The following is a 24310-nucleotide window of genomic DNA, read 5'->3' as shown; positions in this document are numbered from 1 at the left end:
GTACCGGAAGCTGAAATGAGCTTAACTGGGAATAGGTGGCAAAACAACTCTATGACTTTCCCAGAGGCCCTGTGCATTCTGGCATACCTCAGAAGTGGGTATTTTGAGGACCCAAAAGGGCATCATTGGGCTTTTTGGAACAGATGCTATGAAGACAGAAGAAATTAGACAGTTTAATACCTTGCCTAGCCTCTCAGAAGACACTTGTGCTGTGGGACTGTTGAAGGTTGAAGAACAACAGTACTGATGCTACCACAACAGTGTAGTGTTGGCAATACCTCATCAACTGAGACTATGATTCTATACCACTTAATATCATTTTCTGGGGATGGGGGAAAGGGGTCTCTTCCAAGTAGGAGGGGTTCCTTTTGGTCAAGTATGCCTGGTGATTGTTCCAAGCTGGAGAAAGCAGTTGGGGTGGTATAGCTATGACTCTGTGATGAGCATTTTGCCTCTGAATCAGGCAAATTTTGTAAACTTTTGTTATTAATATTGTTACCATTATCCTTCCTCATCTCATTTCTGTTTCCAGTAAATTGTTCTTATCTCAATGTGTGATCTTTACCTTTTGTGCCTCCAATTCATCTCACCAGCCACCCAAAAAGGGAGGGAAAGGGGGACAGGAAGGGAGTGAGTAGCAGTTCAGTTTAGAGTCTCAGTAGGAGCACTAAACTGGGGAGTACCATTCCTAAATCACAACAGTTGTGTACACTGGACATCATATGGATCTACATGGGGTTGCTTGTTATTTGAATTCTTATAGATCACCTGCAGCACAGCTAATTCTTTCAGGCACCAGGTCTCTTTGTTCATGGTGTTCCATGGCTTGGGTGTCCTATTAGATCATCCTTGAGAAAATACCTTTTCCTCATGCTTGACAGGAGTCACCTCCAGAGGATGAATGTTTTCTGTCCTATTCCCAATCCCCTTGTCCCCTGTCCTGGGACAGGGATCCCAGTGCTTGGCTTCATTACCATCTGGTTTCATATCATGGGCCATAATATCACAGCATTGGAGCATCCAGGTCATCAGGGCCTCACCTGGCAGGTGGCTGTAATCAATTTACATAAGATGCAGCTCACTCAAATATAGGAATTGGGAGATTATCTCTGGCCCTGACTCTTGCTCCTCTTGTGACAGCCCTACTTTCTTCTTGATCCTTCTCTAAGCAAAATGGTCTTGAATTTCTTCTTCTGTACTAGGACTGCTACCAGCCCGAGTTGCTCCTCTGGTTTAGCTGAAGTTTGGCCACAGTGCCTGTTGGTCTGCTTGCCTTCTCTTCCCCTTGAGAGTGCTGCCTAGTGTTGAACTATGTCCAGTAAAGAGTAGCCAGGGCCCAACACAGTAGAATAATTTGCTCCTCTCCAGAGTTGCCACAACATTCTCCTCGCAAATATTCTGTCACTTTATCAAGGTCCTGTAGTTTCTCGGGGGTGAACTTCCAAACCTTTGGAGGAGAGAAGTCCTTCAAATACTGTCCCATTTTCTCCCACATGCCCCTCATGACTATGTACCCTCAGGGCAGATACCTGAAAGGCCTTCCTAAAATCCTCTTTCATAATTCTAAATATGATGTGGACTGCATTGGGGAGACCTGGTAAACTTAGCAACAAGAACATGCTTTCCTTAATATCTAAAGGGAATTTGAAATTCTCAAAAGCTGTTGTAACAGGCCTGAAAAGAGGAGAAGGGGGTGAAAAGCTGGGGAAAATCATCCTGCTGTGTTCCCCCCACAGACTGGATACTATTATTAATGAATCCCCAGAACCAGAACCCAAGGCCAGGGCACGAAAGCAATATTAAATACACTGACGTCCACTTCCCTTGTTGTTGTCTGTGGACATGCACATTTAGAGAGCTAGGGAATTACAGCTTGGAAATTCTTTTTCAGGCTTGGATTTCTCCTAACTCTCAGGTCCATTCCCAGGCTAACGAGCTGACTACAGCTTCAGTTAGGGAGGAAGTCTCCCAAGGTGATAATATGGTGAAAAACAGAGGTTTTTTTGTTTTTTTGAAACAGAAGTCATAATAAAGATTAACACCTGGTGTCTTTCCCGTGGGATACATCCTGAGGTACTGTCCCATGGACGTTTTTCCCAATTGTATAATGAGCTACTGCCCTGTCCTAGCTCCACGTAACACACTTTAAATACAGGCTGTCCGTACAATAAAGTTGGCCTTTTTTCCCTAAAGAGGTCCACGTGCATTGCTGTCCTTTCCCTCTCTTTTTGGTGCAGTAACCACAGTTATCATGTCATAAACTGGTGTCAGAGAGTACAGTAACAGAGCAATCCTGATCCCTCTCCCTACTCCGAAAAATGTTGTAGACAGGTAGAGAAATTACAGAAGAAAGGCCCCATAAAATCAGGCCAGCTCTTCTAAATTAAATCTAGCCTGTCACTTCTTCAAAGTCCAGCTTGCAAGTTCTCGGGCAAAAGTTATCTTGGAAATGAAAGTTCGTTAACACAACAACCTATTTGTGGTGAGAAAAGCAAGTCTGCACCAGGGTAAACAACAGATCTATCCCATGAGAATCAGTGAAGAAAATATGTAAACAATTCAAGAATAGAGAGATTTGATGGATAAGTAAAATACCTTTTAATAAGCAGTAGAGTAATTAGCAAGAAAACTATTAAACAATTAAAGTTGCACATAGCATCTGTAAAAACTGTATAAAAATGCATTATGTGAATAAAGAATTAGCTTTTCTGCATGAATAAAATGGAGTCTCAGCTGATTTATTACAAAAAAAAATCATTGGGAACACATGAAGGGTCAGATACCATGTCCACATGAACAGACCAAGCAACATTGTGAGCAGTGGCTCCCTAATTAATAGAACAAATGCTTAGATCCAAATTGTTTCTGACCCACTCTGGGCAGATCTGTTATTATCTCAATCTTTCATGTCTCCCATTCATTACCAAGGAACGCTGTCTTGGTTAAGGATTTGTACTCCACAATTTAATGCTCCCTTCTGAAACTCTCTAAATCATGCTTCCTGACCCACCAATTACAAGGAAACAGAAAAATGTATATTCAAAAAAGAGCTTAATTTGATTTTCTCCTATGAAAAGGGAAAGGTGTATGTGGAGAGATGATTTTATCAGTAGGTGATTGTTGTGTCCACATCCCAAATGTCTCAGTGCCACTGCATGAAGAGATGAACAAAATGAAGAGGACTGCTAGCGACAATAGGGAGATTGCTGCTGCACTGGTTCTCGATGTGCTTGGCCTTTCTTGTCAGCTGGCTAACTAGACTCTTTCAGACTTTGAGAATTATTATAATTGTGATTCTTTTCATTTGGATCATTATCTACTCCATTCAGAATACCATAATAAAATCAGTCTCCATTGTAAAATCCCCTTAAACCCCACCTGTGATATCAGTGTACCCTGACAAGAGACATGCAATTAGCGTTCCTCATCTTTCTCCTTTTTACATGTTAGATATCCCCATACAATCGTAAGATGGTACCTGCATCCCTGTTTGTCCATTGCTACTGTTAATTGTTCCTATGATGCTGGTTCTTACTGCATGCTTATTGTTCTTACTGCTGATCTGGTTTTAATTTTGGAGGCACGACCACTCTAAAGCCAGATCATGACTGTGGTTCTGGGGTAGTGTGCTAGAGGCACCCACTATCCACACTCTTGGCATTGTCACCAGTGTTGATACTTTGCTGAGATAAAGGTCTTCTGGGTTGTGCTTGTACTGTCATTTTGTTGTATACAAACAAGGTGACTTTGATGTGGTGTCTTTTGTTTCCCTCTCCCTTTGGACTGTAGGATGAGAGACCTGGGAGGTTGCAGTCTGACCCACTGGGACAAACATGAGAACCCTGGAGGCTGAAGACATCGTGGCTTGAGAAAGGGTTGGACAGAGAATCCAGGTAAAGAACATTGGTAGAGACATCCTCAAAGCAAAGCATACTCATAGTTCTGACTTCTTCTGTATGAACATGATCTCTCCATCAGTAAACATATGTTCATGGTACCCAACCACCATGATATGGGCAGTGACAATTGGATGGCACATGCCATGGACCCCTGTGATGTAGGCACTGCCAACTGGATGTCATGTCATTGGATTTCATAAGGCCCTTTGTGACCCTACACAATATGGGCACTTTATGACCCATCTCTAGTGTCAAAGCATCCACCCACATAACCTCAGAGGACACAACAGGACAGGAAGGAACAGAGCGGGGCTGCAAGGAAGCCCCTGTGGCTGAAGCCCTCAAAGCCAAAGCTCCAGCAGGATTGAATGGAGAGAAGCCCCAGTGGAGAGAACCCCAAGCATGCTAAGATTTACCTCAGTGAAGAGGAGGCAATGGAAGGATGGGGAGGAGGAAGAGGACGATGATAAAAGCCTTGGGGCTGCTCCAGCACAGCAGCCTAAAGAAGTGGAGGGAGTCCAGCTGCTGCAAGAAGGTAAGTGGCTGAGCTGGGCCATCCTGTCCACTGTGGACATCCCCAGGGAAGAAGGGGAAATGGGAATGGGGCTGATTCCCCCAGTAGCCCTGCTCCGTCCACTGGGCACTGTCAGCCTCAGGCTGCAGCCAGAGAGACAGGGATTGGTGTCCCCTCAAGCTGTTGTCTGAGAGCTGGCCCTTGCTGGGGAGTGCAGGGCTCAGCTGTGTTCTCCAGCCTCTCCTGCAGTCCCTCAGCTCTGACTGTGCTTGCTTTTTGCCAAATACAGTTAAGAAACTGTCAGAAGAGAAGAAGCAGCACCTCCATTGCCAAATCCTTGGAAATGCACAGGTACTTGCAGACTTTATTGCCTGGGCTGGACTGCTGTTGCAGCTCAGCCAACCATTGCTACAGAGCACTAGATGGGACATTCCTCCTTTCCTGCCCTAAGATATTTCTGGACTTACATAAGCCTATTGATCATGAAGACAATACCATCATGTCCCCTAAGGACATGGCAAATGCTGACTCCTATAAATGAGAGGATTGTGCTGCCATGCTGGATATGAGAATGGGAAATGGCACCTCCAGACTGGAGAAAGTTAGTTGCCTATGGCAAGGGCTTGGCCAACGAGCAAATGTGTACATTCCCAAGCTGGGAATCCAACGGACCATTAGGCCAGCACAGTGTGCTAGAAAAGGAAGCACTTCTTGGGAGTAAGCTGGGGAAATGGCTCACTCTAGTGGCACTCCAATTCCATGCCATGTCTCCTCCAGGTGCCGACCATTGTGAGGGAAATTTACCAAAGGCTCTCATTCATCACGGATGCATCTGCTGAGCATATTCTGCATGACACCCTGGAGGAGATGACTCTTGCACAGCCACATGATGTGGTGGTGACCCTCCTGCGGTGTGCCCCAACATGTGACAGGTACAAGGCCCACTGGCCTGGAGAGCTCAGAATTCATCAGCCTGAAAGCCCATAAACGGCTTTGGTATTGGAAGAGGGAAAAGAGCCCGTAGAGAGAATTACCCCATGTGTGCTGGCAGAGAGAGGAAGATTTTCAGGCCCTTCTGACGCCCTTGTTTCCCAGTCATGGCATGTTGGCCTGAGACCCTGCTGCCATGCTCTGTCCCTGCCCCTCAAGGCACTGTCACTTGGCTGTCTGCTGCTCACAGTAGCAGTCTGGCTAGGTGCTGCTGCAGAGGGGCAGGCACAGCTGACAGGCAGAGCTGGTGATCAGCTAGGGACACTGCAGCTGCCCAGGCCACGATGTTGAGGCCAAAACCCCAGTGACACAGAGTTCTGGGCCTGCAGAGTTGCTGTGACCATGTGGAGGGCGATTATCTCTTCAAACAGAACTGCGGAGAAGGTGCTGCCAGAGCTCCTCTGTGTGCTGGAGGACTGGCCACTGCACAGCACATCCACCTCCGATAAGGACAACTCAGATGTCTTTTCACTCGCCGTGAGTTTCTGGACTAGACCCAAGCACATCCTCAAGGGCTGCCTTTCTGGCATCTCTCCATCCTTTGTCCCCCACCACTGCATCCCCTGCCTCACATAGCATGCTACAAACCCGGATTCATGGCAGGTGCAGAGGCAGCCAGGTCAGATGCTGCTCCTGCTGCAGCTGCCCTGGCACAGAGCAAGGCCTGAGCTTCATCCTCCATGGCTGGGCCCTGCCACAGAGACGTCTCAGTGCTGAGTGGTCTCTGGCTCTTTTGGTTTTTTTGCAGGCAACCAGAGCAGTGTGGGAGATCATTCACCTGCCCCAAGGGCCAGAGAGAATGATCCTGTATTTCCCCCACCTCTTTGTGGCCCTGCTCTTCCAAGTTTTCTCCAGCACAGGGCCGATGCCGGTGGACGTCAATGCCTTCTGGAAGCGATGCCAGCACAAGCACTGCCTGCCCACTAACCCCAACAGGTGCTCCATTCAGGTCGTCCCAACTCTGCACTGCCTTTGGAGCTGGGGCCAGGATTTCCAGAATGACCTGGGCTGTGCTCTGCACACAGATTTGCACTGCTGACCATGAAAGCACTGCTCTGTCACCTGGAGTATGAGGATGTGGTGTGTGAAGTTGAACGCGAGTGTGGCTGGGATACACTTCTCAACACTGACACCCACCACTCTACAGTAGGTCTTCTGGCCAGGTGAGAGGCCCATTCTCCCCACTCCAGCCCTTGTTTCTCCAAAGTGCCTACATAATTCCTGTAATCATTGGTGAGGGGACTTGTCACTGAGGGATGGTGCACCAGAGTGACAAAGCCTTGAAGGGCTGAGTGCATTGGAGCAGCCATATCCCAAAGTGCCAGCAACTTTCCTGAGGAGTGCCAGCATCTCTGCTGATGGCACAGAGCAGGCGCTCTGTTTGCAGGCAGCCTCACTGAGGACAGCCTGCTAGGAACAGGGAGGTTGCATCAAGGGCTACTGACAGCCTGGGGGACAGGACTGCCCCGTGGGCAGAATGGGTGGTTTTCAGCCTCTTCATTCCTGAAATGAACTGCTGGTATTCAGTTCCACCTTCCTCCTTGTAAGAGGTGGTGGTGAAAGAAGAGGCCTCTGTGAGTCAGACCCAGGAGAGGTTTGTCTGCTCTGCTTAGAGTCAACGATGTCTTTTTTCCCCCACCAGAGCAATGCTCAGGGTTTCAGAGCCCTTGTGTTACCGGATAGCACGCTACTTGTTCAGGCTGCTCTGCAGAGAGGAGGCACACTGGGAGGTTGCTGCCATGGCCTTCCTTGTGGAGGTGAGCCTGGTGGCAAGCACTGCCTTGCTGAGATGTGACCCGCCACTCTGCCCTCTTGCAGATGCAGCTGCAAGGGAGTCTAGTCGATGAAGGAGGAGCAGAGTTGGGCTCTCCTGTGTGCCCTTTGTCTCCTGCTGCTGGGGTTACACCTATGACACCTATGTTTTGTGCTGTCTTTGTGACAGCTCCTCCTCTTCCATCATGCCTTCTCAAGGCCAAGATATTGGAGGCTGCCAAGATCTGATGGACAGAGTAGAGCAAGTGAGCTACCTGCACAGGGCAGTGGCAGTGCAAGTGGTGCTCTGCAGTCTCTACCATCTTTGGGCTCTGCTGCCTTTGAGCTTGCATATGCCCTTATTGCTGTCTGTACCTAGTCTTGTGCAGTGATAGGGTTCTATCAGCTGTGCATCCCTGTCACTGCTGTGTGTGTTTCAGGTCCTGCCTTGCCTGAATATAAGGCAATGGAATGAACGCATCCTACAGCTTGTCCATATCTACCTATGGAATGAGCGCAGAGTGATGCGTCTCCTGGTGCTCAGATGCCTCATGGTACTCTGCAAGAGACCCTCTATGGTGAGAAGCAGGCAGTCAGCCAGCCATTGTGGGGCTGAGTAACACAGTAGCTTGCACTTGGATGGGCTTCAGAAGATGGGCAGCCTCTTCCAGCTCTCCTGACTTCCCATTCATCTACTAGACTCCATCGGAATTTGGCTTCTGGGCTCTGAGGCAGCAGGACAGGATTGAACTGCTGCAGTGGTTCTGGCAATGCAGCCTTTCATGGCTCCACAACATTGCATTGTGTTCTACACAGGCCAACACAATGTGGGCGCTGACTAAAAGCCTCATGTTGATGCTGAAGGAAGAAGACAAAGAGTTGAGGGGGATGACCCTCTCTGTGCTCAGTGAGATTCTCCTGAACAGAGATGTGCCAATTGCCAGTTCCCTTGCTGTGCAGCTGGTTGAGGCACTCCAGCCACTCTTTGACAATGTAAGGCTCCGTGCCCCCCACCACAAGGTGCTAGGTGCTGCCAGGAAACTCCTCCCTTGTGGATTTTCAGTTCCATACCCAGGTGAGCTTGGAGCAGTCAGTTCAGAGGTTCTTGCTCTCTTCCTTTTCACTAGGATACCAGTCATGTGCAGCTGCTCTCCATTCGCCTCTTTGAAGCAGTGGTGGAGTTGGTAGAGGAAGAAGGAAAAGAGCCCCTAGAGAGATTTGTACGCCAGAGCCTGTTCCCACTGTTCCGCCACTTGCATGACAAGAACCAGTTTGTGGCAGAGGTTAGAACTTCTGAAATGCTGGTATCCAATCTGGAGGTGACTTGGATGTGCTGATGCCTTGTAGAGATAACGGCCCCTGCATCCTCCTCCTCTTAGCTACAGAATAGCAGTTATGGGGTACCTCTTTTCTGCTGTCCTGGCAGTACTAGGTGCCTGAGATGGGGGATGACCTGTCACTCTACCCAGGCAGCAAATCCACTCACAAATTTGGTTTCTCAGTTGCTGCATCTTCCCACTAAGGTCCAGGAAAGGCCCTGAGCCTTGCCAGGTGCAGGGGATATAGGTTATGTGCTCTCAGCAGTGGTTAAATCTCCCAGTATCTGCTGCTCTACAGGCATCTTGGGAAACTCTGCTTCAAGTTAACACCTTCCTGCAAGAAAGGAAGTTCGAGCACCTCTTGGAAACAAAATGGAGAGGTGAAAAATGCCTGGTAAGGATGGACTCAAAGCCGCAGACAGCCTTGTCAATGCTTTTTAAGGCCAACACAGTGGATACACTGTGCAAAGGAAGCACTTCTTGGGAGTAAGCTGGGGAAATGGCTCACTCTAGTGGCACTCCAATTCCCTGCCTCTTTCCTCCAGGTTCCGGTCATTGTGAAGGAAATTTACCAATGGCTCTCATTCATCACAGATGTGTCTGCTGAGCACAGACTGGATAAGAGGCTGCAGGAGATGACTCTTGCACAGCCACATGATGTGGTGGTGACCCTCCTGCGGTGTGCCCCAACATGTGACAGGTACAAGGCCCACTGGCCTGGAGAGCTCAGAATTCATCAGCCCGAAAGCCCATAAACGGCTTTGGTATTGGAAGAGGGAAAAGAGCCCGTAGAGAGAATTACCCCATGTGTGCTGGCAGAGAGAGGAAGATTTTCAGGCCCTTCTGACGCCCTTGTTTCCCAGTCATGGCATGTTGGCCTGAGACCCTGCTGCCATGCTCTGTCCCTGCCCCTCAAGGCACTGTCACTTGGCTGTCTGCTGCTCACAGTAGCAGTCTGGCTAGGTGCTGCTGCAGAGGGGCAGGCACAGCTGACAGGCAGAGCTGGTGATCAGCTAGGGACACTGCAGCTGCCCAGGCCACGATGTTGAGGCCAAAACCCCAGTGACACAGAGTTCTGGGCCTGCAGAGTTGCTGTGACCATGTGGAGGGCGATTATCTCTTCAAACAGAACTGCGGAGAAGGTGCTGCCAGAGCTCCTCTGTGTGCTGGAGGACTGGCCACTGCACAGCACATCCACCTCCGATAAGGACAACTCAGATGTCTTTTCACTCGCCGTGAGTTTCTGGACTAGACCCAAGCACATCCTCAAGGGCTGCCTTTCTGGCATCTCTCCATCCTTTGTCCCCCACCACTGCATCCCCTGCCTCACATAGCATGCTACAAACCCGGATTCATGGCAGGTGCAGAGGCAGCCAGGTCAGATGCTGCTCCTGCTGCAGCTGCCCTGGCACAGAGCAAGGCCTGAGCTTCATCCTCCATGGCTGGGCCCTGCCACAGAGACGTCTCAGTGCTGAGTGGTCTCTGGCTCTTTTGGTTTTTTTGCAGGCAACCAGAGCAGTGTGGGAGATCATTCACCTGCCCCAAGGGCCAGAGAGAATGATCCTGTATTTCCCCCACCTCTTTGTGGCCCTGCTCTTCCAAGTTTTCTCCAGCACAGGGCCGATGCCGGTGGACGTCAATGCCTTCTGGAAGCGATGCCAGCACAAGCACTGCCTGCCCACTAACCCCAACAGGTGCTCCATTCAGGTCGTCCCAACTCTGCACTGCCTTTGGAGCTGGGGCCAGGATTTCCAGAATGACCTGGGCTGTGCTCTGCACACAGATTTGCACTGCTGACCATGAAAGCACTGCTCTGTCACCTGGAGTATGAGGATGTGGTGTGTGAAGTTGAACGCGAGTGTGGCTGGGATACACTTCTCAACACTGACACCCACCACTCTACAGTAGGTCTTCTGGCCAGGTGAGAGGCCCATTCTCCCCACTCCAGCCCTTGTTTCTCCAAAGTGCCTACATAATTCCTGTAATCATTGGTGAGAGGGACTTGTCACTGAGGGATGGTGCACCAGAGTGACAAAGCCTTGAAGGGCTGAGTGCATTGGAGCAGCCATATCCCAAAGTGCCAGCAACTTTCCTGAGGAGTGCCAGCATCTCTGCTGATGGCACAGAGCAGGCGCTCTGTTTGCAGGCAGCCTCACTGAGGACAGCCTGCTAGGAACAGGGAGGTTGCATCAAGGGCTACTGACAGCCTGGGGGACAGGACTGCCCCGTGGGCAGAATGGGTGGTTTTCAGCCTCTTCATTCCTGAAATGAACTGCTGGTATTCAGTTCCACCTTCCTCCTTGTAAGAGGTGGTGGTGAAAGAAGAGGCCTCTGTGAGTCAGACCCAGGAGAGGTTTGTCTGCTCTGCTTAGAGTCAACGATGTCTTTTTTCCCCCACCAGAGCAATGCTCAGGGTTTCAGAGCCCTTGTGTTACCGGATAGCACGCTACCTGTTCAGGCTGCTCTGCAGAGAGGAGGCACACTGGGAGGTCGCTGCCATGGCCTTCCTTGTGGAGGTGAGCCTGGTGGCAAGCACTGCCTTGCTGAGATGTGACCCGCCACTCTGCCCTCTTGCAGATGCAGCTGCAAGGGAGTCTAGTCGATGAAGGAGGAGCAGAGTTGGGCTCTCCTGTGTGCCCTTTGTCTCCTGCTGCTGGGGTTACACTTCGGACACTGTCACTGCTGTGTGTGTTTCAGGTCCTGCCTTGCCTGAATATAAAGCAATGGGGTGAACGCATCCTACAGCTTGTCCAAATTTACTTAGGGAGGGAGTGCAGTGTGATGCGTCTCCTGGTGCTCAGATGCCTCATGGTACTCTGCAAGAGAACCTCTATGGTGAGAAGCAGGCAGTCAGCCTTCCAGTATGTGGCTAAGTAACTCAGCAGCTTGCACTTGGATGGGCTTCAGAAGATGGGCAGCCTCTTCCAGCTCTCCTGACTTCCCTTTTCCATAACCAGATCCTTTGGCTTCTGGGCTTCTGGGCTCTGAGGCAGCAGGACAGGATTGAACTGCTGCAGTGGTTCTGGCAGTGCAGCCTTTCATGGCTCCACAACATTGCATTGTGTTCCACATAGGCTCAAAGGATGGAAAACCTGACTGAAAGCCTCACGGAGGTGTTGAAGGATGAAGACAGGGAGGTGTTGTGGATGACACTCGCTATGCTCAGTGAGATTCTCCTGAACAGAGATGTGCCAATTGCCAGTTCCCTTGCTGTGCAGCTGGTTGAGGCACTCCAGCCACTCTTTGACAATGTAAGGCTCTGTGCCCCCCACCACAAGGTGCTAAGTTCTGCCAGGAAACTCTTCCCTTGTGGAGTCTCAGTTCCATGCCCAGGTGGGCCTGGAGCAGTCAGTTTGGAGGTTCTTGCTCTCTTCCTTTTCACTAGGATACTAGTCATGTGCAGTTGCTCTCCATTCGCCTCTTTCAAGCAGTGCTGGAGTTGGCACAGGAAGAACAAGAAATGCAGGGGATGAAAGATTGCGTGCGACAGAGCCTACTCCCACTCTTCTACCACATGTATGATGAGAACCAGTTTGTGGCAGAGGTGAGGACAGTGAGCTACACCTGTCCCCTGTGAGCGGGCTCAGCGGCCTCTGCTCTAATGCCTCCATGACCGCTGCACTCCTGCCTCCTTCTGGCCTTTGGCTGGTCCTGTGCTCTGGGATGCTGTGCCATCTCCCAGTTTCTGCCGATCTGCAGGCTTCTTGGGAAACCCTGCTTCAAGCAACGATATTCCTGAAGAAGTGGAATCTTCAGCAGCTGCTGGAATCAGAAGAGCTGTGGAGATTTGGCAAGTGCCTGGTAAGGGTGGCCTCAAAGCCCAAGACTCTGTTAGAACAAGCCCTCTGCCCTCAGTACCCACTGTGCAGTTTGTGGCCCCTGCTTACTGCTGCACTCATCATGAACAGCCTGCTCCCCACACACTACTCCCCTCTGGTGTGTGGCCCAGCAGGATCTTATCCAGGCTTCTGCGCCTCCCTGAGCCAGGCTGCCAACAGAGCTCCAACCCAGCCGTGGCTTGGCATCAGGGCAGCACTGAATCTCCCTGTGGAGTAACTATCTCTACTCCCTCCAAGCCCGCTGTTGGCTGGCCATCAGGCATGTCCATGCAGGGATGTCAGTCCTGGATGCAGGGGCCACCCATCCAAGGGGACGAGTCAGTGCCAACCCTTCCCTCTGTCCCCTTATACTCGCTCCAGCTGGAAGAGGAGAGGGACAGAGCAGACGGGTACCTGCGCCAGTCCGTGATGTACCTGCAGAGCCCACAGAGGTCCATACGAGAGGCAGCCATCAGGCTCACTAGTGAGACAAATCCTTCAGGGTCCCTGGCTGCCCTACTCCCTTGGCCCTAGCCCCAGCAGCAGGACTCAGCTCAGTGGCTTGGTACCCTGACTATGCCTCAGGACTCTCTGCCACCCTCTTCCACCCTTGCCCTTGTGCTTTATACATGGCTCAGCCCTGCCAAGGGGAGGAGCACATGTGGCCAGGCTGGTAGCACTGGTGTTGGGGAGCTGTGTCACTGGGGTGATGATAGGCTTGGTGTCTCTGCCACTTGAGCAGGCAGCAGGAATTGCTCCAGATCACCTGTGAGGATCAGTGAGAGCAGAGGGATGTCAGAAGGGATGGGTGTGAATGCATGAAAGATCCTGGGCAGGGCTCTGCTCCCTGTACATAAGAGGGGTGGTGTGGGCAGAGCAGAGAGAGATTGAAGGGACATATGAGATATTCATGGCAAGCACATCAGGGCTTATCCTCTCACTTCCAGTTCCCTTCTGGGCATGGGAAGATCTGGGATTCAGTGGGGTGGGACAGAGTGGTGCTGCCCTGACAAGAATGATTTCTGAGGTCCCCAAAGGTCTGGACTCTGACCTTGTCTCTGTTCCTCTCCGTTTCAACCTCTCAAGGCATGACAAAAAACTTTAGTCCTCCCATCTGTAACCTCGTAACTCAAACCTGGCACTCTGTAAGAACTGCAGAGACAAATACTAACTCCAGATTCAGGCTCTTGCAAAACCATCTGCGTGAGGTATGGAGGAGGCGAGCTTCTCTCTTGGAAAATGGCTGGCCTTCTCTCTGGTACAAAGTTGGGTTTCACCACTGAAGTCTCTGCATTGCTGATCCCAGGAGCTCTCAGGGCCATCTGAAATGAAATATTAGGTGACTTCTGGCTTCTTCCAACACACAGGACAGCTTTTCTCTTAGATCTCTTTTCTTCACCCTTTTAAAGGAAAATAAAATGCAAAAATTTTAAAATGCAAAAACAGGCACTAGTTCACCATCTCTTTCCTTGGGCTCCTGCAAGTCAGAGCCCAATCTGCAGCTGGTATTGCAGCTGCACACTGAGCTATCTGCACTGACTATATATCTTAATACTCCTATCTGACCGTATCTGCTAATATGCTAAGAGGGGGAAATAAAACACTCCAAGGTATCTAACCACTGGTCTTACATACAGCATTTTAACAAGTAACAAACTTAACAGAATGAAGACTAATGCGACTGTCATAGGACAGAAATATTTATTAATTAAAACCACAAAGGATTCTCAAAAGTCAGCTACTGATCAAGATATTCATCCTTCTCTGCTTGTTAACATACTGAGTCAAGCATTCATCACCATCGAACAGGCCTTAACTAGGATATAAGTTCATACAGAGAATATTCTGAATTGGAAGGGACTTGCAACGATCACTGAGGCCAATCCTTGAAATAAATAGCTCATACGGAGATTGAACCTGTATGTGACCTTGGTATTATTAGCAAGCTGATTGATTGTATTTGATAAGGACAGCAGAACAGAACAGTGTAGCCTTGGAGAAATAAAAGAGGATGTAACTTAATCAAGCAGAAGTCATGCAAAACACAAGCAGGATGCCAGCTAATCTCTGCAAGGCTCACAAACCAGGAGTTAAGAACAATATTGCACTTACTCAAAAGTGGGGGTCGAGAAGTAGCCACCTAAAAAGGACACCAGATGTTGAAGACCACGGAAGACCCCCAAAGAACCAAATAAGGACTTCCGATAAGGGGTGTGATGATGTCCAGTATAAAGTCAAGTAAGTGGGGATAGCTAATGATTATGTAAATCAATGTTTACCCAACACTCAGGGCAATTAATTAGAGGAAGGATCCTCTGAGTGACCAGCATGCTTCAATAAAGAAGCCTGCTTTTTAATACTCAAAACTGTTGTAGAAAGTTTCTATCTGGAAAATTTGGGTATCATATTTGCTATAAAATGAGCACTGATTTCTTTATGAAGGCTTCTATTATTCCTCCTTGTCTTGGTTTCAGTTCGAAACAAGGCAGAAACATTAATTAATGTAGTAGCTTAGATTTGCCAATTTCAATATACTTATTTTCTGCTGTGAGATAGGATTAGGAGCCAAAGCAAGGTAGGCCTGAAACTTAAAGGGTGTAGAAAAAAACTTTAATAACAACATAAATAAATAATAAATTCAGAATGAAACCTTCAGACCAACCCCTCCTCCCCTCTCCCATACTTTCTTCTCCTTCTTAACAACAACACACAGAAACACTTCAGTCAGTAACCAACTTAAATAATCTTTTTCAATTCACTTCAGGGAGAAGAGTTTCTTTTTGTTTCGCTATAGAGATTTTTTCAACAAGAAGAAAAGAAACATTATCTCGTGGCTTTATTTTCCACTAAATCCTCCCATCTTCACAGCTCTCCCAAACTGTATTTATGGGCTATGTTAAACTCATGAACTCATGGGGTGTTTACTTTTAAGAATGAACTGTTCAAAAGCAAAAGTTCTCTTCATCTCTCTTTTCTCTGTTCATACTTCATCCCTAGGAACAGAGATCCCCTTTTTCCCTCAGGGCAAAGGATCATCAATGTTTTAAATTTTATAAATGCACTCACTCACATCAGGTAGGTCAATCAATAAGACAATTTATTAATTCGTTGATAAGGAATGGGCAAGCAGCGCCGGGGACGTGGGGAGTCTGTGCTCCACCAACACGTCCGTCCTACCCCTGGTCACTGCCCCTTTTATAGGCAGTTTCTGGTGGGATCGTGTCCTGCTTACTGTGCTGGGCTGCAAGCCCGAGAAAGCCCCAACACGTTGGCTACCATTCAGGCAGCAGTAGCTACAAGCCCCCACTAGGTCTGGATAAGGCTCGAACATGTTAGGTTACAGTCCTAGCAAGCAGGTAACAGCAGCGACAAGTCTGTTCATGTTCACACAAGCCCGCGCTTTCTTTATACATAAAAACTGGATACAATTCATAATTATAGTGGCAAAATAATAAAAATACATGAAAACAAAAAGCCAACAATTTACAGCAAAGTGATTTAAACAAATATAATGAAATCATTAGATTTTCCTGTGTCTCCTGTCTATGCTTTACTTTGGATTTAGTATTTTTGTTTATATTGGTCTCATGGTGTATTTTCGTAATGACATGAATCACTATGTAACATCTCACAGTCAACACATGTACTTTTACTCAATGATCTAATAAGTTAAACACTTCAACTCTCCCATGTCTTTTTCCCACGGTTTATAGGAATTTTTAGTGAAGCACAGTCCATTCCTATAGCTTGCAAAAGGATTTTCAGCCTAAATTCATGGCGTTTCCTCATTTTCCTTCCATCTGGAACTTGACTCCTGCTTCACTGACTTTGGTGTATCCTCTCTGTTTTCTTTCTTTTCACTCAAGGTCTGCAAGTCTTATTTGAGCATTGAAAGGGTTAAAATCTCACATAGATGGTGCAGAGGCTGCGGCTGGCCATGCCGGAGCTGTACAAGAATCTCAGGACACTCAGGCTGACCTGGGGGCTGGGCTCCCTCCCCTGGGGGAAAGGCTGTCCTCCGGCGCCCGTCCTCCCTCCACCTTGCCCAGCAAGCAAGGGCGTGGAGGGCTCTGCCAGAACAGGCCCGGCTGCCTCACCCCCTAGCCCCCTCAGCCACCCCAGGGCTGCTCCGAGCAGGCAGCAGGGCAGGGCTCTGCCGAGCCGCAGGCACGCCGGGGGAAGAAGGAGGGAGGGAGGGTTAGGATTTCAGCAATGCGCCTCTCCTCCCCCTGGCCATCGGGGCCCCGGGTTGAAAGGGGCCGGCGGCCTCCTGAGCCCCCCCCTTCCCAGCTGGGCCGCACGGGCAGGGGCCTGGGGCAGTCGCCATCACCGTGTGAGAAGCCGGAAACAAAAGAGTTTTCCCAGCGTTTACTTGCTTCAAAATGTGAATTCACGGAGGCGGGCTAAATTCTCCAATTGGTTTCTCTGGCTGTCAACACCCAAACCAGCCTCCAATTGGTCCCATCAACTTACAGAGGAAATTCTCAGGGAGGAAAAACCTCCGTGTATGTCCTCACCCCCGCCCCAGGTGCTAATCAGTGCACAACCAGCACACTCCTGAATAAGTCTTTCTTGTTGGAAAGTCTTCTGCCCAGACTGACAGCTGATCTACTCTCACCCCGCCACAGGTGGCATGTCTGCAGGGTCTATTTGCAGTCCCAGAGAAGGGAAATCAGTTCATGGTCACCCTCCTAACAGTGAACTCAGTCTGCTGCTGGAAAACTCATGTCAAGTTGGGCAGCAATTTGTGATTCTCTTTTGCTGTGGCATAAATTCATGGAGCTGGCCATATTTTTTGTACTTGGATAACTATTGCCTGTGTCCCTCTATGGAATTTATCATGAAACCATCTAACCAGAGTGACTAAATGTTCTTTGTCAGAATTGGTATTCCCCCAATTCTGCACATGCCATCATCATTCCGAGCTGCCTTTCATTTTTCCCATTGTATCTCTTCTTCTGTAGAACAGTCCTTCTCATACATTGTCTTAAGAGTTCATAAAATTTGGTATTTCCTCTGGTCAGCCATCAGTCACAAGAGGACATTACGCTGGGTGATGTGAAAATCCGTTTTTCCTGTAACACCCCTGTTGTGTGACATATCCCAAGAGCATACCAAGAATCTGTACAGACGTTCACTCATTTCCCTCTTTACATATGTGCTGCAACATCCATATGTGCTGCTACTTGTGCACTCATCCTTGCTGGCAGTTGTTCTGCTTCTGTCACCTGTCCCCAGCTCACCACAGCACACCCAGTCTGTTGCTTTCCTTGCAAGGAGTGGCACGAGCCACCTGCGAATAGAATTAGATCTGGTTTATGTGAGGGAACATCACGACATAAATCAGTCTGTGCTCTGCTTGAAATGTGTTTCACTTGCTTACACTGACAATGTCTTTCTCCATCATCAGGTAGGTGTTAGGCTTTTGGATTAAAGGTGTTAAGGAGTGATATCTATGTGTCCATTGTGGCATTAGAACTTTGGGTTCCTCCTGCTGCTGCCACAGAGTTAATACATGCTGATATTCCTGCGGCAACTGTATGTAGTTGCAATTGATATCACATAAGATTCTAATTTCTGCACTACCTCTCCACTAGCTATTCTCTAATATTCTCTATTCTCAAAGTCAAAGATTTAGTCAATTCCCATAACCTAGGAATCCGTGGATGTCAGATCCCACAGCTCTATGAAAACCACATGCCTACTTTTTGTGATTAGATGTGGAAGCTTCATTATGGCCTCTCTTCATTATCATTTATTGCCCCTTCCCCAAAATACAGCCTAAAAATTTAAATTTTCCTTTTGATACAGCTGAAACATGGATGGAGATGCACTCTGTTCCCTTTCTGCTAGGGGAACACAATTTAGTATTACAACCATTTTTTCTCATCACAATTTTCTTAGGACAAGTTGTTATCATGAACTGTTTGTACAGGAGATGGTTCCAGTAATTTTGTATCTTAATTGCAGTGCAATAAGTGCCAAAGTCTCTGCAGATTCAAGGGGCCTAACATACCTCCTAAAGGTAAAAACATTTTCTCATACACAATTTTTTTTTTAAACAGCAAAAAAAGAATTTTTTCCTTTTGTTTTTCACCAAAGCAGCAATACAAAACACTAGGCAACAGAGAAAATTTTTTGCTCAGGCAGTACTCTTTGCATATTATCCCCCTGGAAGAAAATGAAACAGAATTCTCCAAATTAATAGATATTATTTTGAATACTAAAATGATTTCCTGCTCCTGTGAAACCAGGCCACTGAGAATGCCCTTTGTTTATGAATAGAAAATCTTACCAGACAACTGCAACAGTTCTCCATATTCTGGAAGTCTTCAAATATTATTTACGTGTTTACCATCCTCTTACGTAAAATAAATGTACATGCAGAAAAATGTGGGTTTATAACTATTTTTTGACATATATACAGAATTACCACCATTACAAACAAGTACTAGTCATGCACATACAAAAAAAATAAAGCAGCATTTCAGCATAACTTCTTAAGAACCTCCTTTTGGGATGGTATTTCAAATTTACACCCCAACAATCAATTACAACAGTCAAAAACGACACATGTTTTGAAGATGTGTACATCTACATCAGATCTTTGTGGGTCCCCCTCTTTGAAGAGACTCTACGTGCACATAGAAGTAATCTAGAGTAAGTCCTTCAGTGTGTGTGCTTTCCAGAGACATGGTCCATCTGTGCACCAAGTGCCTATTTGTTAGTTGAAAAATAAACTCTTGAAATGTGTTGAAGGAATCACCATACATTGAAACACTGTCACTTCCAAATGATACAGCACAGGTTTTTAAATAGTTTCCTACTTAATCTTTTAAAATGCTTAAACAACTTTCCTATCAATCCTTTCTTGCTATACCAAGTTAGTTAATCCCTCACCTCATGAGTCAATGTTCACACAGAAATGCTAGGATATGGGTAGTTCACCTTGGAGATCTGCTCTGGATATGAGTACAGTCTGACGCGGATTGTCCCTTCCCCTGGATGGCCACAGGCTGGTGAAAACTCCCTGAGGACTGGCAGAACTCTCCCTGGAGTTCCCAGTGGCTTCTCTGGGATGGGTTACATCAGCACACTTGGGGTCTTGTGACACCCATGTGTGCCACTCTGGATTTGGGCATCTGAATATTCATCTCCCCACTCCAGTTGGTGAAGAACAGCAGAGATCATGAACCATCTATTCTGAACAGCTTTTGCCTGGTGTTTAGGACTGACTGGCCCCTGTTCAACAGCTGACCCTAAACCTCAACTTCTCTGCAGGCCTTACGAGGGACCCCAGCCCATGTGTGCCTTCCTAGGGACTCCAAATCCCCTGCATGCTTTACAGGGGACCACAGCCCCCCACACCTTAGGAGAGACCTCAATCTCCCTGCACACCTTACAGGTAACCTCAGTCCCCTGTTCAACTTGGGAAGAGACCCTAAAAACCCCTTAATGTGTGCCTTTTGCTGATCATATCACAACCCATTTGGCTGGGGACGTGATGATCGCTGTAAATTTTGTTCACTTGAGCAAAGACACCAGTCCACGTGTCAGGGACTTTCATTCTTTTACTATACAGCCACCTAAAATCCAGCAACTGCCCCTTCTAGCACTTCTATGTAACTGTAGAAGTGTTGGCTAGCAAGCGCAGGGGGTAGAATATGATAGCCATACTTTGCCAAGACATAAGAAAGGAAAGGAATAAAGTCAGAAAAGAGAGAAAGAGAAGGGAAATCTTGATGATTTCGTAAGACATTCAAAACAACAAGGCCGAGGACTGCGATACTACCATCTACACTGAACGTCATTAAGTGAAATCGCACGATTCGTGACCTGACAGGTATCAGCGCTGCTTCCTCAGTCACGGCCGACTACCACACGACTGCGCACCACCACTTCCACAGCATTCTCCGCCGGGGACACAAACGCCCCAGAAGCTCCCTTCCGCTCGGAGGGCGGCTCCTCCTCCCGTAGCCGCCGCGCCGCTGCCAGCTCCGCCCGCTGCCTCCCGGCGCCGGGCACACGTCACAGCACTGCGCCGCGTCCGCCCGGGGCTGCCGCTGCTCTGGGGCGGCGCCTGCCGTCCCCGCCTGTCCCGCGCGGAGCCCCCGCTCTGTGGCGGAGCCCCGGCTCTGTGGCGGAGCCATGTCGCGGCCCAGGAACGTCCCGCCGCGGAAGCACGGCGGGGGCGCAGCGGGCTCGGGCGCTCCCGCCGCGCCGGGCCGCGGCCGAGGCGGCAAAGGTCTGAAGGATATCCGTGTCGACGAGGAGGTGGAGATCGCGGTGAACCTCGCCCTGGAGCGGTTCCGCTATGGCGAGGACACGGGTGCGTGGGGGAGGGGAGCGGCGAGGAGAGGGGCGGGCAGGCAGCCGGGCTCTGTCGGGCTGGAGCATCTCCGTCCGGCACGGGTGCCAGGGGACAGCGCTGCCGCTGGTCCCGCTGTCCACGGGAAGGGTTTGGGGACTGATAAACTCGCGGCACCGAGGTCACGCGTCAGGGATATTGCCTATTGAGTTTTTGTGCTCGGGTTTTTATTTTTTAAATTATCTTTCCAGAAATGGAATTTCCATCTTCATTCACTAGAACCGAAAGAGCGTTTGTTCACCGGCTCTGTCATTCTCTTGGACTGATATCGAAAAGTAAAGGGTAAGTTTGACTCATATTTGTATGTATTATTTCCTCCTTTTGGTGCAAATTTATGGGATTTCATTATCAGTGTTAAAACGATGTGTATTTTTAGCTTATCCTGCAGTGTTGTGGGGAATGGTACAGAGAAGAAACTTTATGAAGTAGATATAAAAATAAGTGTCTCTGTGCTTTGCTTGATGTCTGAGTAAAAAAAAGCGTGACGTGCTAGTTTGTGATGCAGTTTTGAGGACTTCATGTGCATAAAAATGACTTTCCACGAAGATCCTTCCCGGTTTTTATTTCCCAGCACTGATATGTTTTCAGAGTTTTTTCATAGAATCTCTTGTGTTGACAGTTAAAGTGTAACGTAGTATGTTCAAAAGAGTGCTTCTGCTGGGAAGCATAGAAGAGGGTTCAAGTGTTACTTGAAGGCAGAAGGAAATCATCATTCACCTCAACTCAGCACTGATTAGGCTACACCGAGAGTGTTGTGTCTGTCCAGGGCTGGGACCACCAGGAGGACAGAGACCTAGACTGGAGAGAGTTCAGGTCAGGACCAACAAGGTGAAGGGGATGGAGCATCTCCTCCATGCAGAAAGGGCCGGAGTGCTAGGACTTTTCAGCCTGGAGAAGACAAGGCTCAGGGGGGTCTCAACAGTGTATGTAAGTACTTGAAATGAGCATGTAAAGAGGACAGAGTCCTTTTCACCAGGGGCTGCTGGAGGCGGCTGTGCCTCTCGTCACAGAGGCTGCCCTTGTCAGCACCTGCATACCTTGCCAGGGACAGGTCATAGGGCTCTTATTGTAACCTTTTGTTCTTAACCTGAGAAGTTGTTTTGAAATTGACATGTTGGTTGTAGCCCGGGCACAAGTAAGTTCAGTTTCAAATACATTTACAACAATTCTTTGCATTTTGGTGTCTAGAGTTCAGTCTGAGAAGTAGATCAGTGTTATGGTTAAGTGTTTTGGCTGAATTTCTAATAATAAATTTTTGATAATGAACATCCTGAAATCTGATATATTCTACTGGATTTAGTTAAGGCTTGCAATGCCCCTAGCAGGGAGCTTTTTTGTCTATTCTGCCTATTCATTGACTTTTAACTTCTAAATCTTTCAAGTTAGTCTAAAAGTCAATTTGATGTCATAACTCTCAGTATTGATAAAAAGATTGGTAGAGCTGGCTGTGTTTTGGGAGACAAATATAGTGATAACTGGAGCATAGTCTTCTGATGTCTGCAGTGTCTGTCCTGCACTACCTCGCATGAATAGAAAGTGCTTTTGATGATGAGTATTGTGAATGTTGCATTATGCTACTTAGGACATTATTTGGAGGGTTCTAGTTACGACATTGTATTTGAAAATAAGCTGAAGGTCCTCTTGAAAGAATTATTGTCAAAGATCATTACATGGCGATAAATAGTTTGCTTATTCCTGGAATGCCTTTTTTTCTTTCTTCCAGAAAAGGAGCAAATCGATATCTAACTGTAAGAAAAAAAGATGCATCAGAACTAAAACGTGCGGTAATGGCTTGTGCCTTAACTCCTGGTACAAAACATGCTGTTCATACTTTAGTTCGGAATTTTCCTGTCACAAATAAAGAGCAAACAGAACTTCTGCCAAAGAAAGAACGAGGAAATGCCTATGTTGTTGAATCTGGTATGTTCAGTTTGTCTTGTGATGTGGACTTGTCAATCAACACTACTTGAAAAAACAACCCCAAAACAAACCCCTCTGTTTTCTAACTCTTCTTGTGTCATAACTGGCATTCTTCTTTCCAAATAAAACTAATAATTTTCTTGACTTTTAATTGTTAATGTAGGGTCTTTTAAAACTGGTGCCATAAGGTGCTCAGGCAGTCATGTCACCCACATTGCAGTGCCTCCCCTGTATCAAGTTAATTTTGATTCTTTGAGCCAATTTCAGCCAGATTTTTTTTTTAAATACAATTGTGAAATGTGGATTCCTGCAAGAATCCAAGGGGTAAGATTAAAGAGACAAGTGTTACCATCACACTGTGTAAGAATACCCTTAAGAGAAAATGAGACTGGCTGTTTTGTTTTTAGGAATCCATGTCCTTGATAAAATATGGAATTAATGTTTTGTTTTGTCATCTAAAATAGATTCAATTTGTAAGAAATATTAACTAAAGTCAGGCTGTTATTTAAATTCCTTGATTTCTAGCGTATATAGAGTTCTCTGGAAGACAAACTTTTGATATAAGATGGGGTTTTTAAACAATGCTTTTAACATGACTATTACCTTAACAGTTATGCTTGTAAAAGTTATGTTGTGTTTTTGTGTACAAAGCTGGGTGTAGTGAACAGAGAACATAGCAGTATGCCTTGTTTAAATGGATATTTCTGATTCATTGTGTTCGTGCTTTAAGTGCTTCTTTTGCTAGTTTTCTTGCTCAGTTGCTTCATTTGTTTAATAGGATTGTTCAGTGAACAGACGGAAACTATAATAAAAGCACCAAAAAGCAATTTCTTAGGGATGTAGGGTATAAATTAATGAATAGTGTGAAATTTATCTTTCTTTACTTCTCCAGAATGGTCTTTGGCTCTTCTAATCTGTTAGTATTTGTCTGTCTTGGTAAAACAGTGTTTGTAATTTAATATATGAATCTGTTAATTGCATTAAATAATTGCATTATGCCTATATAATTGCATTTACTTTGCATTTACAGTGAGCTTCTCATTCTTCTGGAAAATAATTATTAAGGAATTATAGAGTAGCATTTAACATACTGACATTGAAGTAGCCTCCTCAGAAAACTGCAGGTTTTTTAGCTACTTATGCATTGCTTTGTGATATATCACACTGTTATGTGGCTCCAGGGCTCTAGATACATCATGTTTCTATTAGTACCTATTAAAACAAATCTTATGAACTAGGCTATTAGGTTGTGTAAGACTTACTGAAAGGAGGTCTTGAAAGACCAGTACGTGAAGGAGGGCATATGCATTACAGTAAAGTTGTCTTTTGTTGGAAAGTACACTTGTCAGTTTGGAATAACTTAAATGTTTAACTCTGTGGTGGATTTTTCTAGGCAAACTCTTGAGATGGGAATGTGCAAACAGATGCAAAGCCCAAGACTTTTTTTCTCTGATTTAGTTTCTGTTTCTCTTTAAGCTTTTCATGTCTTTTTTAAACTTTTTTTAACTGTGATAATTCAGTTGTGTTCAAAATTTCTATGAAAGGAAAAATCTTTTGAACGGTATATATTTCAAGCACCATAACAGGATGTGCTGCCATGAAAATCACTTTTAAATACATCATGGGTTTCTCACTTTATCAACAGGGATGCTAATGAAATCAGGAGTGTTCATTTTTAAGTACCATTTTTCAGTGTTTCAGTGACCTTCCTTTATAATTTATTGACTTAT

The 24310-nt window shown here is 47.0% G+C and overlaps 1 protein-coding gene and 1 long non-coding RNA gene across 2 annotated transcripts in view; one reads left to right on the top strand and one right to left on the bottom strand.

The window, feature by feature from the left end:
* Positions 1–15368: 15368 nt before the first annotated feature.
* On the bottom strand, positions 15369–20286 carry LOC148219748 (uncharacterized). Its single transcript, XR_015799580.1, has 2 exons — positions 20129–20286; positions 15369–17585 (listed from the first exon to the last, which is right to left on the bottom strand). It is a non-coding gene; the product is annotated as an uncharacterized LOC148219748 (long non-coding RNA).
* A 35-nt stretch (positions 20287–20321) lies between these two features.
* LOC106851998 (YTH N6-methyladenosine RNA binding protein C2) overlaps positions 20322–24310 on the top strand; it is a 29534-nt gene continuing 25545 nt past the window's right edge. The window contains exons 1-3 of the mRNA XM_014874391.2: positions 20322–20621; positions 20852–20942; positions 22384–22580. Of these exons, the coding sequence (XP_014729877.1) occupies positions 20441–20621; positions 20852–20942; positions 22384–22580 (469 nt within the window). The 5' untranslated portion in view covers positions 20322–20440. The remainder of the gene's footprint in view (positions 20622–20851; positions 20943–22383; positions 22581–24310) is intronic.

Source organism: Sturnus vulgaris, chromosome Z (assembly GCF_052056855.1).
Source record: "Sturnus vulgaris isolate bStuVul1 chromosome Z, bStuVul1.hap1, whole genome shotgun sequence".
In the NCBI taxonomy this organism is placed as follows: Eukaryota; Metazoa; Chordata; class Aves; order Passeriformes; family Sturnidae; genus Sturnus; species Sturnus vulgaris.
The sequence above is the reverse complement of the archived record's forward strand: the minus strand, read 5'-3'. Positions and strand labels throughout refer to the sequence as shown.